The 21,184-nt window shown below is 37.3% G+C and overlaps 1 protein-coding gene across 1 annotated transcript in view; it reads left to right on the forward strand.

Annotated features, from left to right (window-relative positions):
* Nucleotides 1–21,184, forward strand: part of LOC118277368 (sodium-dependent noradrenaline transporter-like) — a 45,580-nt gene that overhangs the window by 9,779 nt on the left and 14,617 nt on the right. Inside the window, exons 2-5 of the mRNA XM_050696627.1 lie at nt 13,312–13,409; nt 17,568–17,629; nt 18,040–18,135; nt 20,430–20,592. Of these exons, the coding sequence (XP_050552584.1) occupies nt 13,346–13,409; nt 17,568–17,629; nt 18,040–18,135; nt 20,430–20,592 (385 nt within the window). The 5' untranslated portion in view covers nt 13,312–13,345. The remainder of the gene's footprint in view (nt 1–13,311; nt 13,410–17,567; nt 17,630–18,039; nt 18,136–20,429; nt 20,593–21,184) is intronic.

The following is a 21,184-nucleotide window of genomic DNA, read 5'->3' on the forward strand; positions in this document are numbered from 1 at the left end:
AATTAACAATATTAAAGACTTTATTATATAGTTTTGAATACTGTTTCATAATAAATTTACGTTAGTAGGGTGTACCATATAATATTCTATAATCCGATAAGTAAAGTCATATCCTAAATAAAAATAAAACAGACACATACGCAGACCCGTGCGTATGGCGCGTTGCGTTCCGCGCGCGTTTCAAAGAGCAACCACTAATGGGGCCCAGTAAAGCTGATGCCCGATCCGGAGCTGCGGACAAAGTAACAGGTTACCGGGGTTCCGTCTCAAAGCAGAAAAAGAAACGGGATGGTTTTTAGTCAATAAAAGTTTAACACTTCCTCTCACCTCACACAAGGCGGGAGAAGTCATTCATTCAAAAAAAAAACTAAAATAAAATATCAATGCGAAGGTCATTGCACCCTTTCCAAGGCCAAATATATTTGCCCAGAAGATTAGTCCAGAAGGAGTCCACACTCAGTAGCTACATGTACAGTGGTTTGTCACATGATCCTCAAGGACACTCGTGTTGAGGGCCGTCTTGTCTGCTCCCGTGCAAACAACTTCACTTGCTCATTGATCGCATTGTGTCGTACTGCGTTCTGTTGCGTGGGTGTGAAGTCTTTCTTTAAGTAATGTGCGTTTTTACCCACCAAATAAGGATAAGTGATTGTTTTTACATAATATTTTTAAACTTTGTCCCACACTACGATATTTTCTTGTGTTGTGGATGCGTTTACAAACATAAAATTTCTCATACACATCATACCCAGTTCTGGAACCACAATCTGTGGATCACACAAATTTTGTGTGGGAATCGAACCCGCGACACGTTGCCAAGCCACTGCGCCAACCGTGCAGTCGATTTAAAATTTATGTTTAAGATTTTTTTTACATGCAGCCATTTTGATAATATTATTATGCAGAAATCTGTCAATTGTATGTAGTCATATTACGTTTCTTGTCACTGAAAATTAAAAAACATTTCAATATTTGTTGACCCCACAATTCTTCTAGAATGTTCACAAGACAAGCAAATACTTGTAAAAAGTTTCCAATATCATTCGTACTAATTCGTATCTACATGTGGGTAGTTGCAAATACGTTAACTATAAACCTGCCAAAGCAATCACTCGTCATTTACACTCCTGACGGTAACGGAGACGCACGTATTATATGTTGTGCTCTGTTCCTGACACGTCCGATGCAAGTCGGGATTAATGTCTGTCTGTCCGTAATGGTCTGTGTAGGAGGTTCTCCGATCTTGACAGCTAAGATAATTATACCTTGACTTGATTATTGTGTACTGCAATTGATTGGGCGGACGCAGATAGTTGATTTCGTTTGATTAAGAATTTGTTAAGATTTTGGCGCCCAACGTGGGACTATCATTTTTATTTCATAGACATAATTACGTGATGCTAATCACAGTATATTTCTTTTAATATATTGTTTATCGTACAAGGGTTTGTTAGTTCACCCGACCTTGTTAGTTCACCTTTTGAAATTGATATGAGATGCAAGGTACAAAAGGAGAAAGTCAAGATGAGGGGTAATATTTTTAAGTACCGTACTTATTTTGGTTGCCGATTGGCGCAGTGGTTGGACAACTGGCTACCGTGTAACGTGACGCGGGTTCGATTCCCATACAAAACAGCTATTTGCGTGATATATTGTTGTTCTGGGTTTGTTTGGGTTTTCATTGTGTATGTGAACTTGTATGTTTGGAAACCCACCCAAGACCGAGTGACACCGTTGGACAATATTAACAAAAAATACCGCTTTGAATAGGCATTAATGTATACGCAAGAATGCAGTTTAGTCTAGAGTTTTCTAGAATAAAGATAGACAAACGAACAAAACGTTTAAGTTTGGTATCGTTAGCAGTTTGCAATAAGTACCAGTTAAGTGCGTTAGTTATGCAGTTCACAGACGGAGCTTAGACAAGTTGTCGCGACTTTGGTGCGGTTTGGTCTTTAAGTATGTGTGTACTACACTGCTAGTAGCTGTAGAATATAGCGTTGAATTTTGGCAGATAAAATTGTGTTTTATTTTTATGGTCTTTTGGTACACAATTGGTCTTTTTGTGGTAGATTTTTGTTGTTGTATACGAGTATGTTACTAATATATTATTTAAACGATAATCTTCATTGTAATGTAAGTGCAGTCTGTTGAAACTTTTGAAAAACCCAAAAACGTCCAACTGTACTTTGCTCGACCCGGGAATCGAACCTGAGACCCATTACTCTTGCCGCATTTGCGACCATTCATCTAAAAATGCAATCAATAAAAATAATGACAGCTTAAATTATGTTACACAATGGTTAACAGTCTACACAAACTTGTAATATTATCCCTTCCTATATCGACCATTGATTCCCCATAACCCTTAAATTCCTAAACCCCAAAAGGCTGGCAACGCACTTGAAACTCCTCTGGTGTTTCAGGGTGTCTATGGGCCCATGGACGGCGGCGATGGTTTACCATCAGGTGATCTGTCTGCTCATTTACCGCCTTATACCATAAAAAAAAACTATCTTTTCACTTATTCTTTATAGCTTAGACTGGATAGCAATCCTAACGTAAAATATTCTAAGCAGATTGTTACGTAAGCAGTCAAAGGCCAGTAATGAGTTTCTCATATTTAGCTCTGTACAGAGCAGATATTTTTGTCTTCGTTATAAAACCGCTGAGCAAGGTCCCGTGTTCAATTGCCGGACAATTCAATTTAAAGCTTCGCTGCTATTCAGGTTACATTTTAACGTATTTTTGATTTTTCGTCGTTCCTGTTTCTAGCTACGTTTTAGAATGATTTTTCCTTGTAACCATTTAAAATTATTAATTGGTTGTCTTCTCTAATAATACCTTCTGATGTATTTCGTTGCGTGGTCCAAGACAGTCATTCATGTTTCTGGGACGCGTTGGACTTCAATGTTCCGGCGATTTCATGGTTGTATCTACCTGGGACTTATAACACAAATGGTGAAAAGTGGGTGTACATAGTACAGTGTGATATTACGTGCCGTAAGATGCATCTTTAAGTACGACTGCGACTTGTTACTTGTTATTTTAGAAATTCTTAATAATTGCATATAGCCATAGGAGGAACATAGGTAGGAACGGGGTGGTTTTTATTCAGTAAGAGTCTGACACTCCCTCTCAGATCGCCTAAGTCGGGAGAAGTAATTGGATGACTTTCCCACTTAACAAAATCACTCTAGGTTCACTCTTGAAAAAAACTCTTGAAAAGTAAATGCTGTTACAATCAAGCGAACCTGCTCTGGACCTAAAAAAAATGTGTTGCTAGAAACTCGTTAATTTACTAAATATTTAAACATAAATCCCAACAAATACCTACTAATAAACTTCGTAATAAACACCTCAAATTACTAGAAGCCATTTTCCAACAAATTGTATCTTCATATTTACTTGTACTATCATAAAATCATAATTTAATAAATCGAGCTTCAATTTTCAATGCTATCTGACTGACATAAGTATGGTTAGGGAAAACCGTCTTGAGTTTTGATCCAGAGATCTGAGATATATAAATAAGAGGCATAGAAATCATACGATCAAAGCTTAGCCGGATCATGATCAGATTAATACTTCCACCGACATTTTGGGGCAAGCTTAATAATTTTTGTGAGTCGTCAGCCTTTGAAGATCTCTTTGGTAGTTGCGTATTGAATTATATTCACTTCGTTTGTGAATTATTTGGGTTAGTTGCCGCGGTTGTGGCTGCTTAGTGCTTGTGCACGGTTGTGTTCTGGGATCGGTACTGTTCACCATCATCGTCATTGTCATCAACTTGTGGCTACTGAAAAAACGCCTCTCCAATAGCTCTTTTAACAGTTATAGGGCTCAGATGAAAGATTCAAGTTTGAATTGTAAAGTCATACGTAACTGTGAAATAAATGAAAAACCTTTTAAGGAAAAGTACCAAACACATACAAATTGCATTGTAAATATAATAATAGGTAAGGTAGTATAGAAAGAAATATAGTTTATTTGCATCGATTACGAAAATAATAAACATAAATAATTGATAAAATTAAAGTAAACATGGCGCAAAACGGTATAGGCCTAGTAATTAAAACACCTTGCAAACATTAAACAGATAAAACAATCTTTTCACACGTAATTTCCGCATTCAGCATTCGTTCAAATACCTACCAAATTACTGAAAAGAAGGTATTAAATACGCAAACTCTAAATCTGGAAAAGGAATCCTAACCCTCTAATAATAGGGTAGAAAAATGTAAAGTGATCAAAAATGTATATTTTCTGCTCCGTAGCCCACAATCGTGAAGCTAAGGTCAGGCGTGGCGTGGTTAATGTAGCATAGGTCTAATTTGCACGCCATGTACCGCTGATAAAGTCATACAAAGAGATTCGGGCCACGAGAACCGAGAGTCGCAGGAAATATAAAAATACTGGCTGTTAACCATGGTTTCGTTTGCGTGGTGTCTATTCTTCAGTCCTCAGAATATCTTCTGACATAAAGGTCGTACTATAAAACTGCTCCTAGGCAACGCGAAATAGACAATTAAACATATGTATAACTTTAAAATATTAGTAAGAGAAGGATGGTAAGAGATAGTTTTAGTTTCAGGTCGCTGTTTAAAAGGTTTTTTTTTGAGGGGGGAAAATCATCCAATAGCTGTAGGTTTATTATCAGAAAGCATTGCTACTGTCTGTCAAAAACCCACGAAAAGGCACGAAAAGGACACGACTTCTTTTTATTTGGGGGAAAAATCATCCAATTACTTCTGCCGCTTGGGCGAGACGAGAGGGGGTCAGACTCTTACTGACTAAAAAACTACCCTGTTCCTACTCTTGTTTTTTCTTCTTGCTTTTTCTTGGTATTCTGGCTGAAAAACAGCCGGAATATCGCTCCGGTAAACCCGCTAGGTAGTCCGCAGTTTCAGAAACAACAAGTCTACTTTGAGCTCAGCATTCACGGTCAGTATTATCAATACTATTACGTACCCTCGTTCACAAGATACAGTTACGACTATCGTAGAATAAATCACTGTATTCATACTTCGTGGCCTCGGGCCATAAAGGCGAGGTGAGACTAGCAGAAAGCAGTGGTTCGCCTGTTGATAAGGGACGCTTTTGTCATGCAGTGTCCACGACGCCTAATTGTGCGTGAAGTGAGACTGTTGACTCGGGTCACAATAACCCGGTCGTAAGATCGGATCTCATTTTTCAATTTATTTTTTTGTTTTTGTTTGTTTGTGTGCAGGTGTTGGTGTGTTTTGTTTTGTGTTGGATTTGTTTATAGATCATGCAGTTTTGGAGGGTTGCTTGTACTTGTGGTTGATTTTGATTAAATTTAGGTATCTACACTATCACAAAGTTTCATTAGTGGAATGAACACACATGACTTGAGAATTCACATGTTATGTAATTAACATGTCTTTTGAAATATATAAGGAACATATAATATAGTTTTAATACATTAATGTACATATAACATATTATATCCCTTCAAGTATATTTGTTACTCAATCACGTCAAAATGGCTAAAGCTAACGGGATTAAATTTGGAACAGGGGTAAGTTATGGTCTGAAATAACATATAAGATACTTTTTATCCCACAAGTCCTCGGACAAAGCCGCTGGCTGGAGCTAGAAATACATAACTTACAAAATTGTGTACGTAATATGTAAATTACATCATTGTCCAAGAATGACTGAACACAGGAGTTAGACATTAAAATCCCGTGGCCTAAACACCTTCATGAAATGTCACAGACATTTGATTTACAGCCAAAGCAATACAAAGCAGTATATTTGTACATTTATTCACGGTTTAAACAAACCCACTGGGCCGTGAACCGATATCCGACTCATACTTTGTATGGGATTATCTTATGAACGTTTATTACTCGTGTATATGTTATTCGCGAGGCTAGACGGGAATTTATTTAGTTCAGAGAGCTTTAAATGCTTGGTAAAAATATTTGTTTAAATATACTTTTAAGTAGATATTACAATGTAAGTTTAATTGGTTCAAAATTCAAGTGCTCTACGTGATATAGTTTAATTTTAACCGATTGCAGGAAATAGTATGTTTATGCGTGATAATCTCGCGTTTGGTTGCGATTTTAATGCAGTTTTCAGCTTAGTATTTTTCTTTAAATTGTCATTTAAAATTAGTGTAACTATTACATATCCTCTGCAATTTACTACTTAATAGAGTAAAAAGTAATTTAACGTATTGAATAACAACGACAGCCCGCAGTCAATAGAGCCTACTTTACATAAGAAGACAATTACAGGTAATTTGAAGATCGTAGTTTAAATGGCTCAGGTTTACACAATAAAGTCAGGCGTTACTTTGTGCAAATCCATGCTACACTAACAATACAATATTTTGTTAAGTCTAAAGTCTCGGCTAATGTGTAGCCCTTCCCCCGTGGGAAGAGTGAAAGTAATGATAAATGATATTCTACTCAACCACCACTTCATGTACTAAGCAGCACTTAAGGATCTACCAACAAGAAAAACCTCAACCGAAACTACGGAAAATATAATACACCACTTCTAGTTTACCTAACTATACTTATATACACACGACTTCACATGAAGCTATACGAAACCAGTAGAAACTGACCGCGAAATGCCCGAAAAGATCATACAAAGCAAGTCCAAGATATACTGGTTGTGTAGTTTGATGTGGAGCCTTGTGTACATAGGTAAGTATTAAGTTGTTTCCAAGAAACGGTCGGCAAACATCACAGTTTTCTTCTTGGAACTTGGGAATCTCAAGGTTATTGACATTAGTAAATCGGCTTGTCTCTACTAATGCTATCTAGTTGCGTGTGAACCTATCTACAGGTGAAAAGGGTTCCGTGGTTTCTAAAATGTTACTAAATAACATATATTATCATATAATGTTAGCACTCACTGTTCATCTGTAATGTGTGTTTTTATGGTATAAGCCGGTTAACGCGGACGGATCATATGACGCTTCTAAGCAATTGCCGCCGCGCGTGGACTTTCGAAACACCAGAGGCGAGGGTTGTTGGGGAATCGGTGATTGGGAAGATTGGGAAAGTGATAATTGGGTCTCCGGTAACCACACTCACATAACGAAACACACCGCAAACGTTGGTTCACGTCGGTTTTCATTGAGGCCGTGGTATTGATAATTTTCTAAAAGTAAAAATGTTACCAAAATGGTTCCCGACTTAAAAATCGAACCATTGCTTAATAAATATATACCTGACCAGGGAACCCCTTGCCCGGTAGTCGCAGTAGCACCCACCCATAAAAGTTTTATTTTATAAATTGGCTGCAAAAGTCTTAATTAAAGAAAATGAAAAGAGTGGACAAATAACAATATTTTACCCCCAACAATATCTCCCCAAACCACAAGGTACCCTAATAAACTCGGTAAGGCTAACGAAGTACATTACAAAAAGTAAGTGCTTCTGGAAAGTTCTTCGGTTGATTCCTCGTGATAATTCCTATATCGTATTATGTAAAACGTTAATGGACGAGCTATGTGGTAAACCTCCATGAGACTGTAGTAAACCGCGTGATGGAAGTCTGTCAAAATCTGTCAAGTTGTTTAAGTCACAGAACAGTTTAAATACATACCTAACATAATTGTACTCTTATCCGTTGTAGAATTCATAAATATTATGGTAATCGGTGGTTTTTGCAAGTTGATAATTTTTTTTAGAAATTTCTTTAGAATATACATAATATTATTCTACGTAAGGTTGCTTTTCCACCAGAGATATGCTATGCCACGTTGCTGTGAAGGCGTCTAGCTTCTTTAAGTATTGAAAAAATATTAGACACGTATTTTTTATTTTGTCATTTAACATAACAATACTGAGATAAAACGAATAGTTTTTTTAGGAGTGGGAGCAAATACGTCATTTCTACGTATAAAACGTACCTAGAAGAGATGTGGAATTTCAAATCAATATATCTTCGAAAGTAGTTGTTTCCCAAAAAAAACCTGATAAATGTTTTAAAAAATCTCCAAGGACAGACATTAAAATACAAATTACTCGTCTACCCTATTGTATCAAAATCTATATAAACTAACAGCAACTGAATCAGATTCGGAAACAGGGCTTTACCTAATAATTGCCGGAACAATGATAGCATTAACAGTGGTAACCGCATTGATTTGAATGCGTGCGTCAGAGCCGGTTGAGTGCATTCGAAGGTGCATTACCGATAACTCTGTTACTGACATCTCTCGCTATGGCCCGTGAATTAGAGACAGGGTACATTAGTGGGTATGATATTATAAGAGATTGTTATAAAGATTGAGTTCATTTCTCTAGATGGATTAGGTTGGAGCAGTAGATCAAATGGCACTGAGTAAGGGATGATAGGAGTTGCGTTTCTGCTTGTATGTGTCGATGGAGGTGTAGTTTCCAGTATCCAAAATGTGTTTGAAAGATTGAGTCTATTTGGTTGGAAGTTAGTAGATTTTTTTTTGAAACATGCCTAGGATTTTTTCCTGTATCGTAGGTGTGTTTACAAACATCCAATTTCACATACACACCCTGACCCGAAACAACAATTCGTGGATCACACAGAGTTGCTCCGTGAACAAATCACACCGGTTGCCGCCAACTGTGCAGTCAATATAATAAATAAATCTAAAATAAAATCTATAGTATTGATTCGCCAAAAAAAAAGTTTTTTATTTATTTATTCATATCAAGCGTCATAGGCCAGTACCAACTATTATAAACTAATACATTAAAATGTATAAATACTATACATACTACAATACTTTCTACATCATAGAATACCCAAAACATAAAGAGTCAAAATTAATGTATTATAACATATAATTTTTATTCGCCATCAAATGCCATCTGCTGTAGTTATAAACCTTCACAGATCTCTCGTAAAATGGCTGGCGTGCGATCACGGAGTATATGTGAGATATTGGCCCTGTAATATGGGTGTATATCATTTATTCTGCGCAAAAACATGCAGTTTTTATACAAAGATAAGGTTAATTTTTACACACTTAATAATCAGGGTTCTGGTTCGGCTCCGGTATGGAGCTGTTTTGTTTTTTTGTTTTGGAAACAATACAAAAAGGCTGCAAGTGTGCTGGCAGCGCACTTACCACCTTTTTGTATTGACGTTCTGAAATATATCATACGACTTAAATCTTTAAAATTACGCAACGGATTTTGATGCGGCTTTTTGTAATAGGTATAATACAATAATACAGGCATAATATATCACTATTGCACCCAAATCTAAATGACACCAAACACCCAATTCAAATTTAAATGACAATTTCATTGCTGGGTTAAAGCGGTGCCTTGACAAGTGTTTTATGTCCTTAGACTGATACCGAGATCCTTCAACCGTGGTATGCCACGTTTTTATGTTAAAATAAACTGTTTAAAAAAAGAGATTGAGTAACATTAAACAACAATGATAACAGCAAATTGTCCCTAATAGGATATTTACAAAATACTACCCCAGTATACTCGTAGTGACCACTTCCCGACCAGATTCCTGGCAAAATATTCGTGTTTGCGGTGACGGACGTTATTTGAGGCACGCAGCCCAGCTGTCGGATCCGTCGAGTGTTGCCGACTGATTTGACACCGCCATGTACACTACTTCACAGATTATACGCTGCTCTATGTTTGTGAGTGTGTGTCTGCCTGTTCAGATAATCTATCGTAACGTTACACCTTTTAGGCTGTTTTTCCACCGGAGACGTGCTATGCTACGTTGCTGTGGATGCGTTTGACTTACACCAATCATTTTCATTGGTATATATAGCTTAGCGCTGGTGGAAACGAGTGCAAACAAGATATGTTTTTTATATGGAAAGATGCGTAAACACGTACAGATAGTTGTAATCTGCTTAAGGCTGATGTTGCATGTTCGTGTTATACGAAAACAAAAACGATAATCATTATAAAAACAAGAAATTAAATAGCGTTTTTCTGGAGCATTCCGTTTACACCCTATATATGTATGTGTTGCCAAAAACTAATAAAAGTATATGAAAGAAATCCCGCCACTAGTTCCGTATAATAATTGCGAGTGCGTGTCGCTCGGTCCGCGCGAGGCAAGTTTTTAATTTTATTTAATTGACTGCACAGTGTCAGAGGTGAGTCAGGGCTGGCACTGATACAAATATGTGTTATAAAATTAATTTATGAATTCAAATAGTATTCTGAAAAAATATAATATGTGGTTTTGAGATAATACTTGATTTCAAAACACCAGAGGCGTTACAAATGCGTTGCCGACCTTTTGGGGGTTAGGAATTTAAGGGTTGTTGGGGAATTGGGGATTGGGAAGTAATTGGGCCTCCGGTAACCTCACACAACACAACGCAAGCATTGTTTCACGTCGGTTTTCTGTGAGGCCGTGGTGCCACTCCGGTGCATGAAGCAATGGCTCTCCCATACTTAAAACGACGTCTTTTGCCTGGTTGTGATTGACTTATATAATTGATTGATTGAGATAATATGATACGATTATACAAAACAATACTTGATGCCTCAATCATGACTATTAAACTATATAAGCTATACCTAACTGTAAACACTGCCCAGGCTACCTAACTCTTAGTAAAACTCAGTTAGGTTTCAATCTCTAGAAGATTTAAATTGATCTTAGCTTAGAGTCATCCATTCACGGGTAAAGGTTACACTGAGGTAGGTAAGCAGAAGAGTAGTTTATTGTATGAGTACTGAACAAAAGGAGATGAGCTTATTGCTTAAAATAAAGTGTTACTTCGAAACTAAATGAAATAAAAAATTCAAAACAAGGTCTTATTGAAATGCGCAAAAAGAATCTATACTATATAGAAATAAATTGCTCTTCGTTAGTTTGTCTAAAACTTGAGAACGTCTGGAGTGATTTGGCAAATTTTGGTCTTTAATTATTTGTAACGCTACGTAATTCAAATCATGTAAACTCTCGTAAATAATGATTAAAAAATCATTTCAAGTTTTTAATTAAAAGTTTGTAAATATACAGATCCACAAACAATTAATTTATGTATTTACCAAAAATAATAATTAGAAAAAAAAACACACACACAATAACACCAAGTGACAACCCTACAAATCGACAGGGTGTGAACATAATTAATTACACTCTAAGTGAGAGTACGCGAGGGTTGTCACATAGCTGTAGATTGCGCCAGCCAGTAATTGTCATCGAGGCCTCCAACCCTGCCACGTCATACGTGTTCAAATTTATCTTCATATTCAATTGAATTACCCGGCTGACGAGTGGCGACATCTACTTACATCACATTCTCTTTCTTTTGGCGGTTTTTGAACTAAAATGGCTTTAAGTCTTAAACAGTGTCGTTTGCTTTTCTTAAGGTGACATCATATTAACTAAGAAATCACGGTTTTCACGTATATTAATGGAAACTACTATTGTACTATTCCAAATTAGATGGAATTTAGTAGAATTTGAAAATAGCGAAACAATCATGTCAGTCTGAACAAAAAAGTTTTTTTTTGTACGTTTTTTGTAAGATTTTCCTGTGTCGTGGGTGCGTTTACAAACATACAAGTTCACATACACATGACACTCAGACCTGATACAACAATTTGTGGACACCTTTTTGTATATTAAACATATGGGACCATAATCTACCCCTTTTCCAAATTTCATCCCAATCCCTTTAGAAGCTTTTGCGTTAAAGAGTAACAAACAAACAAACTCACAAACTTTCTCATTTATGATATTAGTAGGATTGATGATTATTGTTCACACAATTCATAAATATTATATTCATTCGTAATTACAGATTTATTATTAATATTTATAGAAGTATTTACAAAACACTTAATGAAGGTCCATTAAATATTTGATCATTAACATTCATTAAAAGATCTTAAAGAATCTAGTGATTACTACTAGAGGTCACGTAATACACGTATAGACTCTACAAGTAAGCCGTAGTCGTAGCCGCGTAGCACATCGCTACGGCTACGAGCTACGGTGCTACAGCGCTACGAAGCTTAATTAAGAAATATTAGAAGTTTATGCAAATTATCGTTGCAAGTGTTTGCTTAGAAAGCCAACTAAGTTATTTATATTTTTCTAGAAACTCTTCTCTTTGGTATTATGGTAAATACTAGCTTCTGCCGGTTGCTTCGTCTATGTCAGAGGGATAAAAAATAGAGAAGGTTAGACAAGGTTCCTTACTGCTATTTCGAATGTTGAGTGACTTTGCCGTCGAGTTGTACTTAGTTACTACCGTATTAAATAATGTTTGATGGCCACTTCGATCATATTAACTATAGTAATAAAGAAATAGAAGCAGTAAGGACCTTTACTTTTTTGAGATCTTTTTAGAGATAGATCCATCGAGGTTTGGCTAGTTTTTTATCTCATATCTCGTCAGAAATTTCATCCACATCCACTCAGTACTGTAGGTTTTCCTTGCAAGAGTAAGAAGCAACCATACATCTTAATAAATTTTCGTATTTACTATATAAGTTAATGAACTTGATTTAAATTATTCAATATTGTACCAATTGTTAAGTATAATACAATCGGGTTGTAATAGACAATCGACTGGCTCTCTCTAATGAAATTTTAATCACAAGCTCTGGACAATATTATGAAATATTTGAGCGAATAGTTTTCAGCAGTGTAATTCAGCGGCGGCTGAATAACTGCTGAGGAATGCAACAGGTATTGTATTGTTATTGGCTTTGTTATTGCGTCTGTTATTATGTAACGTTGTGTTTCATATTATGGTACTATTGGTATATTTGTGTGAAGTGATTGTTTTCAAGGTTTTCTTTTTTTTATTTATCATTCTTCTTTTTTAAAAGTTGACACTAAGATTTTCTGATGTATCGTGGATGTGTTTACAAACATACAATTTTACAAACACATGACACCCAGACCCAAAATAAAAATTTTTGGATCACGTAAAGAGTTACTCCGTGCGGGAATCGAACCTGCTATACGTTGCACGGCAGGTAGTTTCACAGCCATCGTGTCAACTGGTCAGTCATTGGTTAGTTTTGGTCACGTGATTTCTAGAGATCAGTTAGGGCTTTTAAAAACTTTAAATAGAGAGAGATAGAGATACGATCATACTGGTGTTTAAGTTTATTTTAAAACATAATACGATTACTCATGACTTTCCTTCTTGTGGCACAAGTACGTTTACAACCATATACACAGCAGCAATTTATCCAATTATTATTATTTTCGATAATGTGACATGCATCCAAACTCATTGCAAGATTAAAATATGTGTTCGAGTTTTAGGTTGATTGAACTATATTATCATATCTTTTACATAATACATTGTTTTCCATTGCACAGATGACATGGAGGAGCGGGTAGCGTAGCGGGCGGCATGGCGGGCATGCCCGTGCTGGGTAACAGCGTGGGCGCCGGCGAGCTGCGAGACAACAGCCGCGGTACGTTGTAAAAAACACTAATGGTTAAATACTCAAACGCCACTCAATTTCAAGACGCTCTCAAGAATAGTTCTGTCACTACAAATTCTTTAGATAGAACGATATTTAAGTTCAACTTACAATTGAGTTACGTTTCAGTATTCGGGCGTAAGGCAGTTGTCCCACCAACGGCGAGTGAACGACTAACTATAGGCTATTTTCTCGCTTAAGAAACGTACAATAGATATACTTTCCGTGTAAACAAAAGAGATGCATATACAAATAGTTGATCGCTGACTGTTCACACTGCCGGCGAGTGCTCGCTTCACTTGTTTGTTTTTGTTTTCACTCGTTTTCACTCGTTTCTAGTTCTAGCTCTACTCGTTACTCGTTCATCGTTGCCGGTGGGACAACTGCCTATAACCCAGTCCGCTCAGTGAACTAAAATTCATGCGGATTTGTTTTGTAATTCTATAAAACATTGACTATATGGAAGTAACCGCACAGGAAATATTATTCGTGAAACAATATGAGATCTGATTTCCCGCAAACTTAACGCGACGCAGAGTGAAAATAAATCGGCGTGAATTTATATTACTGTGAGAACAGGCTCTTATTGTTTTTGTAATTAAGGTTGAATTTGCAAATATTAAACTCATTCTAGAGAGTTATAAAAGTTGTTAATTATAATAAGTTAATACATTGGTAATTCCTATGGTCACTCTGAAATAAAATTTATGCTAAGGGCTTAATATGAGCTTGTTTTACGTTAAACGAGATCGGAAAGAAAACGCTTTTGGTGTTCTGATTGGCCGGCTCAAATGAACCAACCAATCAGAGAACCGAACGCGCTCTTTCGATCTCGTTTAACATAAAGTAAAAACATACCTAGGTATTAAGCCCTCTGGTATCTTTTCAACAGACTACTTACTACAGTGACATTTTATTATAGTGTCTATTCTTAAAATTATGTTTTTATTTATAAGAAGTTTTCTGCAAAGAACAAGGTTCATATTACGTTAACTCTTTACCTATTTGGTTTTCCAATTAAGATGGACGTCGGGGAATAATGAGGCTTAATTTATGAAGCGCTACTGCAGTGGTTAGAGACTTGTTCAACGTTTTAAGAATATTATCTTACACACTATTAATAAAGTGTAAGGTAAATTGATCTTTATACACTAGTGGTTAAGTGATGAAATAGGAAAAAATATATGTTTTTTTTATCGTCAATTATTCGTCATAGATTTTTAATTTGAAACCAGTTGAATATATTTTGATATTAAAGATAGAAGACAGATGGTTAAAGACAGAAGAATAGTTAGATAGAAGAATAGTTAGATTATTATGTTTTTTGACTTACTTATTGCCACTATTTGACAAGGCACTCGACTAGTTTCAAGCCATGTAAGAAGTTCATATTTATTATGAGCAGCATTCCGCGACTTAAGACGTAGCGACAGTTGCGCTTCTACCACACCTAATATTTAATTAATAGAAAAATTAGAATTATTCAATGAATACTTTGCTTGATCCTTCGATCAACTGTGACAATACCAAGCTGCTATCGTCATTAGACCTGTGATTCCTACAATACGAGGGTCGTTTGAAAAGTCCGTGCAAAAATTAAAACTACTTAATTTTTTGGGGTAAACCGTTTTTAGTTTTTAAGATAGTCTCCTTTTAGGCTTATACACTTCGTCCAACGCTGCTCTAGTTTGTTGATCTCTTCCGAATAATAGGATTTGTACAAGTCTGAAAAATAGCCGTTTATTTCTGCAATCACCTCCTCATTTGGATAAAATCTTTTACCCACCAGCCATTTCTTCATATTGGGGAACAAATAGTAGTCCAAGGGAGCCAAGTCTAGAAAATAAGGGAAATAAGAAACGAGTTGGAACCCTATTTCCATTAATATTGCGACCACAACTGCTGAGGTGTGAGTTGGTGCGTTGTCGTGATGGAAAAGGACTTTTTGTGGGCCAATCGTGTGCGTTTTTCTTGCAGCTCGGTTTCCAAAAGGTCCAATAACGATGAATAATATGCACCTGAAATAGTTTTACCCTTTTTCAGATAGTTGATGAGGATTATGCCTTGCGAATCCCAAAACACAGTCGCCATAATCTTTTCGGCCGAAGGACCGGTCTTCACCTCTTTTGGCGCAGATTCCCCGTTGGTAACCCATTGTTTAGATTGTTCTTTGGTCACAGGAGTGTAGTGATGTATCCATGTTACATCTACAGTGACGAAACGACCTTCGGTTTCTTCTAGAACAGCTGCAAACCGTCCATGCAACACTTCACACGATTTCGTTTTTGGTTAAGCGTGAGCAATCGCGGCACCCATCTTGCGGATAGCTTTTTCATATTCAAATGTTGATGCAAAATATTATGTACCCGTTCATTCGAGATGCCCACAGCACTAGCAATCTCACGCACCTTCACTCTTCTGTCATCCATCACCATATCATGGATTTTATCAATGATTTCTGAAGCGGTAACCTCAACAGGGCGTCCAGAACGTTCAGCGTCATTTGTGCCCATATGGCCACTCCGAAAATTTTGAAACCACTTATAAACTGTTCTAATCGAAGGTGCAGAGTCACCATAATGTTTATCAAGCTTTTCTTTAGCCTCCTGAGGCGTTTTGTCTTTCAAAAAATAGTGTTTAGTCAACACACGAAATTCTTTTTCGTCCATTTTTTGAAAATCACTCGACTTCTTCGATTCAAACGAATGCCAAACACAAAGAAATAGACCGATCTGGCTGAAACTTGGTGTGTGGTCTTCCAAAAGACGCTACTAACTAGGCATAACCTCGATACGCGCCAATAGTGCTATCTCTCTGACTTTGCACGGACTTTTCAAACGCCCCTAGTAAATACTTCCTAATTATACTCCTACTAGTCATTCTATTGACATTGTTGTCCTAATCGATTACATACTAATCGATGTCCGAGTAGGAACATCACGTAGTTGCAAACAAACGTGTAAGTATTTACTTAGGAACCAAATTACTGAACTAGTGAACACGACTTTATTATTGATGTTGCGATTACGAAGGTTTCATTGGCTTAGTTCTCCGTTGTTCTTATAGAATAATCTATTTATACTTCCTAATTGATTAGGTTTATTTTTAAACATTGTCCCACACTAGGATTTTCTTCTGTGTCGTGTGTGTTAAGAAACATATAAGTTCACATACAGATGACACCCAGACCCGAAACAACTAGGGGGCTGATTGATACATCTTATACATTTATTCTTATACCGTTAGAACTTAATGATAAAAGTTACTTATTAACTGGAAACGTTGATAGGTCACACTGTAATTTTAATGAAATATTGCCATTAATTAAGGTATACGCTCAAAATAATCTAAATAACAAAAACTAGAACCACCACACTAGATGTGTGGTGGTTCTAGTTATCACACAACATTTAATTTAAAAAGCCCAAAACATATTTCACACAGAGCTCAATTTATTTTTATTCACCGTTTGCTACGAGAGATCGATGTCGAGTTTCCCACTCGAAGACATATGCATCGCTTACTCGATTAATAATCGAGTGTTTACACGTCACGCCGTACCTCACTACTTCCTGGAGATTGCGGCCGACTCGAGGGCTCTCGATTGATGTGTCGCATAACTAACAACGAGTTGATTTGACTGGTAGATAGACAGATAGAAATGTTATTCTAGTCTTAATAGTAACTGTGGAAATCTAAGCTGTTGATACGATTGAGAAGAAAAAGTATTGCTTGAAAATTATTAAATCTGTCTAATTATATAAAAATAAATTGCTGTTCATTTGTCTCGCAAAAACTCGAGATCTGCTGGATCGATTTGGTGGATTTTAGTTTAGAATCATTTGTGCAGGTCCAGCGTAGGTTTAATAAAAAGTGAGAAAATATATTGGAGGCAGTATGAAGATTGCCGGGCCAAAAGTGGAATGATATGACGAGTGATTTTCGATTTTATTTCTTAGGTCAGACAGAGTGTTATTTTTATTTTTTAATATTAAATCTGAATAAGCGGTACGAAGTCCATACGATCATGAAAAAATTATCAAAGCTGCTCTCCTGTTCATCCCACATCTATCTACATTATTGGAGTATAAAACACGCGATGTTATGTGTATTAGAAACAAGAACTTAATATTTTGTTTGTTTATACAGAGGCCAGCAACAGGTCATCGAGTAGCGGGTCTCGTCGCGGCTCCTCCCCACGCCAGGCACAGGTAATCTTTCGTTTCACGAATTTATTTCACAGTAAGTCAATGACTGTCCGTTTGTGTTAACTACCTCTTATTGAGCATTTATTAGACAATATTACCTGTACCCTTAGTACGAGTTTGCTATTCGAGAGCGCGTTCGGCGCTGTGATTGGCCGGTGCGAAAAAACCAACAATCAGAGGGCTGAACGCGCTCTCGAATATCAAACTCGTACTTTCGTTCTCGTTCAATGTAAAGCAAACTCGTATTAACTGGTCAAGCGTGGTGATTATCGTAAACTCCTCTTAGGAGGTCTATAGTCTAATTCTAATAGTAAATGGTCACAGACATGCTTTTGAGTGTTTTTCAAAGTGGAAAATGCCAACGTAAATCAAAATATTCTCCATGCCTAATTAAATAATGATGTTTGTACTAGGAGCATGAGACGTGTGACGCGACTGTCCACAAGTCCGACGCACGCACGCGCCCCAACAGCTATGAACGAGAGTATCATGACAAGGTCCCTACTATGGTGAGTATTCAGGACTATATTAGTTTTTAGGGTCTGTTGTTTATATATATCCTAACAATATCCTAATTGAGTATCCAGGACTCTAATATGTATTAATAATTTTTAGAGGATGTTGTTATATAATTCCTAATAATTCCTCGGCAATGTTACCGAAACCCTTCGAAATTACTATATAAGGACAATTTAATAGAATCGGCCGTCGGTTGTCAACAAGGAGACCCTCTTGGACCTGCCATTTTTAGTTTAGCCATAAATCCTATTATTCGAGAACTAAATTCCAAATTTAACGTATGGTACTTAGATGACGGAACTCTAGGAGGTGACGTCAACACTGTTTTAAAAGATTTTACCATATTAAAAGAAAGACTAAATTCCATTGGCCTTGACCTAAATTTATCTAAATGTGAAATTTACATACCTAACTCTACTGACCGACAAACGATTTTATCAAAATTTCAGGAAATAGCTCCCAATATCAAAATTAAAGATAAAAATTCTCTTCACCTCCTAGGTTCTCCAATATTCGATGAATGTTTTCCTTCATTCATCGAAGACAAAATAGAAAATTTCAATAATATTTCGGATAGACTACACAAAATCAACTCACATTCGGCTTTCACTCTGATTCGGTATTGTTGTTTTGGACCAAAATTTACTTATATTCTCCGCGCATCTCATATATGGAAAAATTCACATATTTTGGAAAATGTAGACAAAATTATCAGACACACATTATCATCCATACTTAATGTGGCTTTGGATGACCGTGCTTGGCAACAAGCTACCCTTCCCATTCGCATGGGTGGGCTCGGCGTCCGCAAAATTTCAAGTATTAGCTTACCAGCATTTCTCTCATCGGTCCACAGTACCTCTGAATTAGTCAGGAAAATTCTTTCTCCATCACTGGCTAGTTTTGAGGTGCCGTGTTTGACTGATGCTGTGGAAGCTTGGAAAATGGCCTGTCCACTTACTGATTTACCTGTTCACCCTTCTTCTCAGAGACAATGGGACGTGCCGCTGTGCAGTATTATTCGTGAGTCATTAATCAACTCTTCTTCTAATGCTGCAGAGCGAGCTCGCTTATTGGCTGTGGGAGAGTGGGAATCAGGTTTGTGGCTTCAGGCGCTCCCGTCACCCTACATAGGAACTATGTTGGATGACATTACGTTCCGGCTAGCTGTGTGCTTACGGTTGGGTGCTCCCTGTGTCTCTCCGCATTGTTGCCACTGTGGAGAAAGAGTCGATGGCTCGGGACACCATGGTCTTTCATGTCGTAGAAGTGCAGGCCGCATAAGTCGTCATGCCAGCATCAACGACATTATTCGTCGTACTCTCGCCTCAGCCGGCGTACCAGCCGTATTAGAACCTAATGGTTTGGTACGTGATGATGGCAAGAGACCAGATGGTATGTCGTTGCTGCCTTGGAAGATGGGTAGGCCTTTGGTGTGGGACGCTACGTGTGTAGACACCCTTGCGCCATCTCACCTTCTAAGTACTGCTGCATGCGCTGGTGCGGCTGCTTCCGCGGCAGAGGACCTCAAGCGGCGCAAATATTCTAACTTAGTTGGCAATTATTGTTTTGAGCCGTTTGGGGTCGAAACACTTGGGCCATGGGGTCCTGGTGCACATTCTCTATATAAAGAAATTGCACATAAGCTATTCGACTCTACGCGTGACCAGAAGGCTGGCTATTTCTTCGGTCAAAAGATAAGCATTGCCATACAACGTGGCAATGCGGCCAGTCTTCTGGGAACGTTCCCCAATGACAGCGATACGGACGAGTACTTCGACGCCTAACCACACCTAACCACGCCTATTGCCTTTATTTTAGTTTTAAGTTAGTTTTTATTCCTTTTTTTTGGTATTTTTAAGTTGTAAATAAAATTAATTAATATAAAAAAAAAAAAAAAAATTCCTAACAATATCCTAATTTACTAAATGTACAACTACTGGAGGTTAGTTGGTGGAAAAAAATATTCGACAACCAAAATGTCTGCAAGTTTGTTTGCGATTGAATCATTGCGCTTCGTGGATAGGCAGCCAAAAAACGGCACATCGTTGTTACATTTACCATAGAATAGATAAAGAGATTTACACACACGTTTAGGTATATTTTGCTTAGCACAGCTGTAGTAGCTACTTGTGTCCCTACAATAAAGATGATATATTTTAAAGAACATTAAAAACTTGTTTATAATTGTCATCTCTTAGAAGTGTTTATTTATTAAGTTTAGTACTCAAATAATTTATGAAATTCTATTTTATTTTTCTTAAAACTACACCATTGTACACAGGCCACGCTCAGCGGTACCGGCGTAGTTACACATACAGCCCCGTCGTATGAGGAACAGCGCGCAAACCCGGCGCTGCTGAGCCGAGGCGCCAGTGGCACGCCAGGGGGCAGGAGTGTGCGCGATGATGGATACTGCTCGGCTAGCAGCACGCCTAGAGCATTCGGTATGATTACTTAATTGATTATTATCTTTTTTTGCGTTTTTGAAGTCTCCTTTCTTTTTTTTGTGATATAAACCGGTAAATGAGCAGACGAATCACCTAATGGTAAGGCGGCGGCACCCATGGACACCAGAAACACCAGAAGCGTCACAAGTGCGTTGCCGGCCTTTTGGGGGTTAGGAATTTAATGGTTGTTAGGGAATCGGGGATTGGGAAGGTAATTGGCCCTCCGGTTACCATACTTACATAACACAAGCGTTGTTTCACGTCGGTTTTCTGTGAGGCCGTGGTGTCACTCCGTTCGAACCAGGCCATTCGTGTCGGAGCATGGCTTTCCCACACTTATAAGCCGAAAACAAAAAGTATTTTTTGAGCCGAAAACAAAAATTATTTTTTATTTTCGGCTCATAAAACAAAATGTCTCAAGTCCCTAAACTATCAATGTCCATATAAGGTCACGTAGACTCAAAATATTAAAACATGAATCTTAAATTTATGAATTACAATATTAAATGTCGAACTTCTATCAACTACGGCTTATCATTGATCGAAGGTGTCTACTATCGTTTTTCTTAATAAATAAACAAACTATTAC

Source organism: Spodoptera frugiperda, chromosome 10 (genome assembly GCF_023101765.2).
Source record: "Spodoptera frugiperda isolate SF20-4 chromosome 10, AGI-APGP_CSIRO_Sfru_2.0, whole genome shotgun sequence".
Taxonomy (NCBI): Eukaryota; Metazoa; Arthropoda; class Insecta; order Lepidoptera; family Noctuidae; genus Spodoptera; species Spodoptera frugiperda.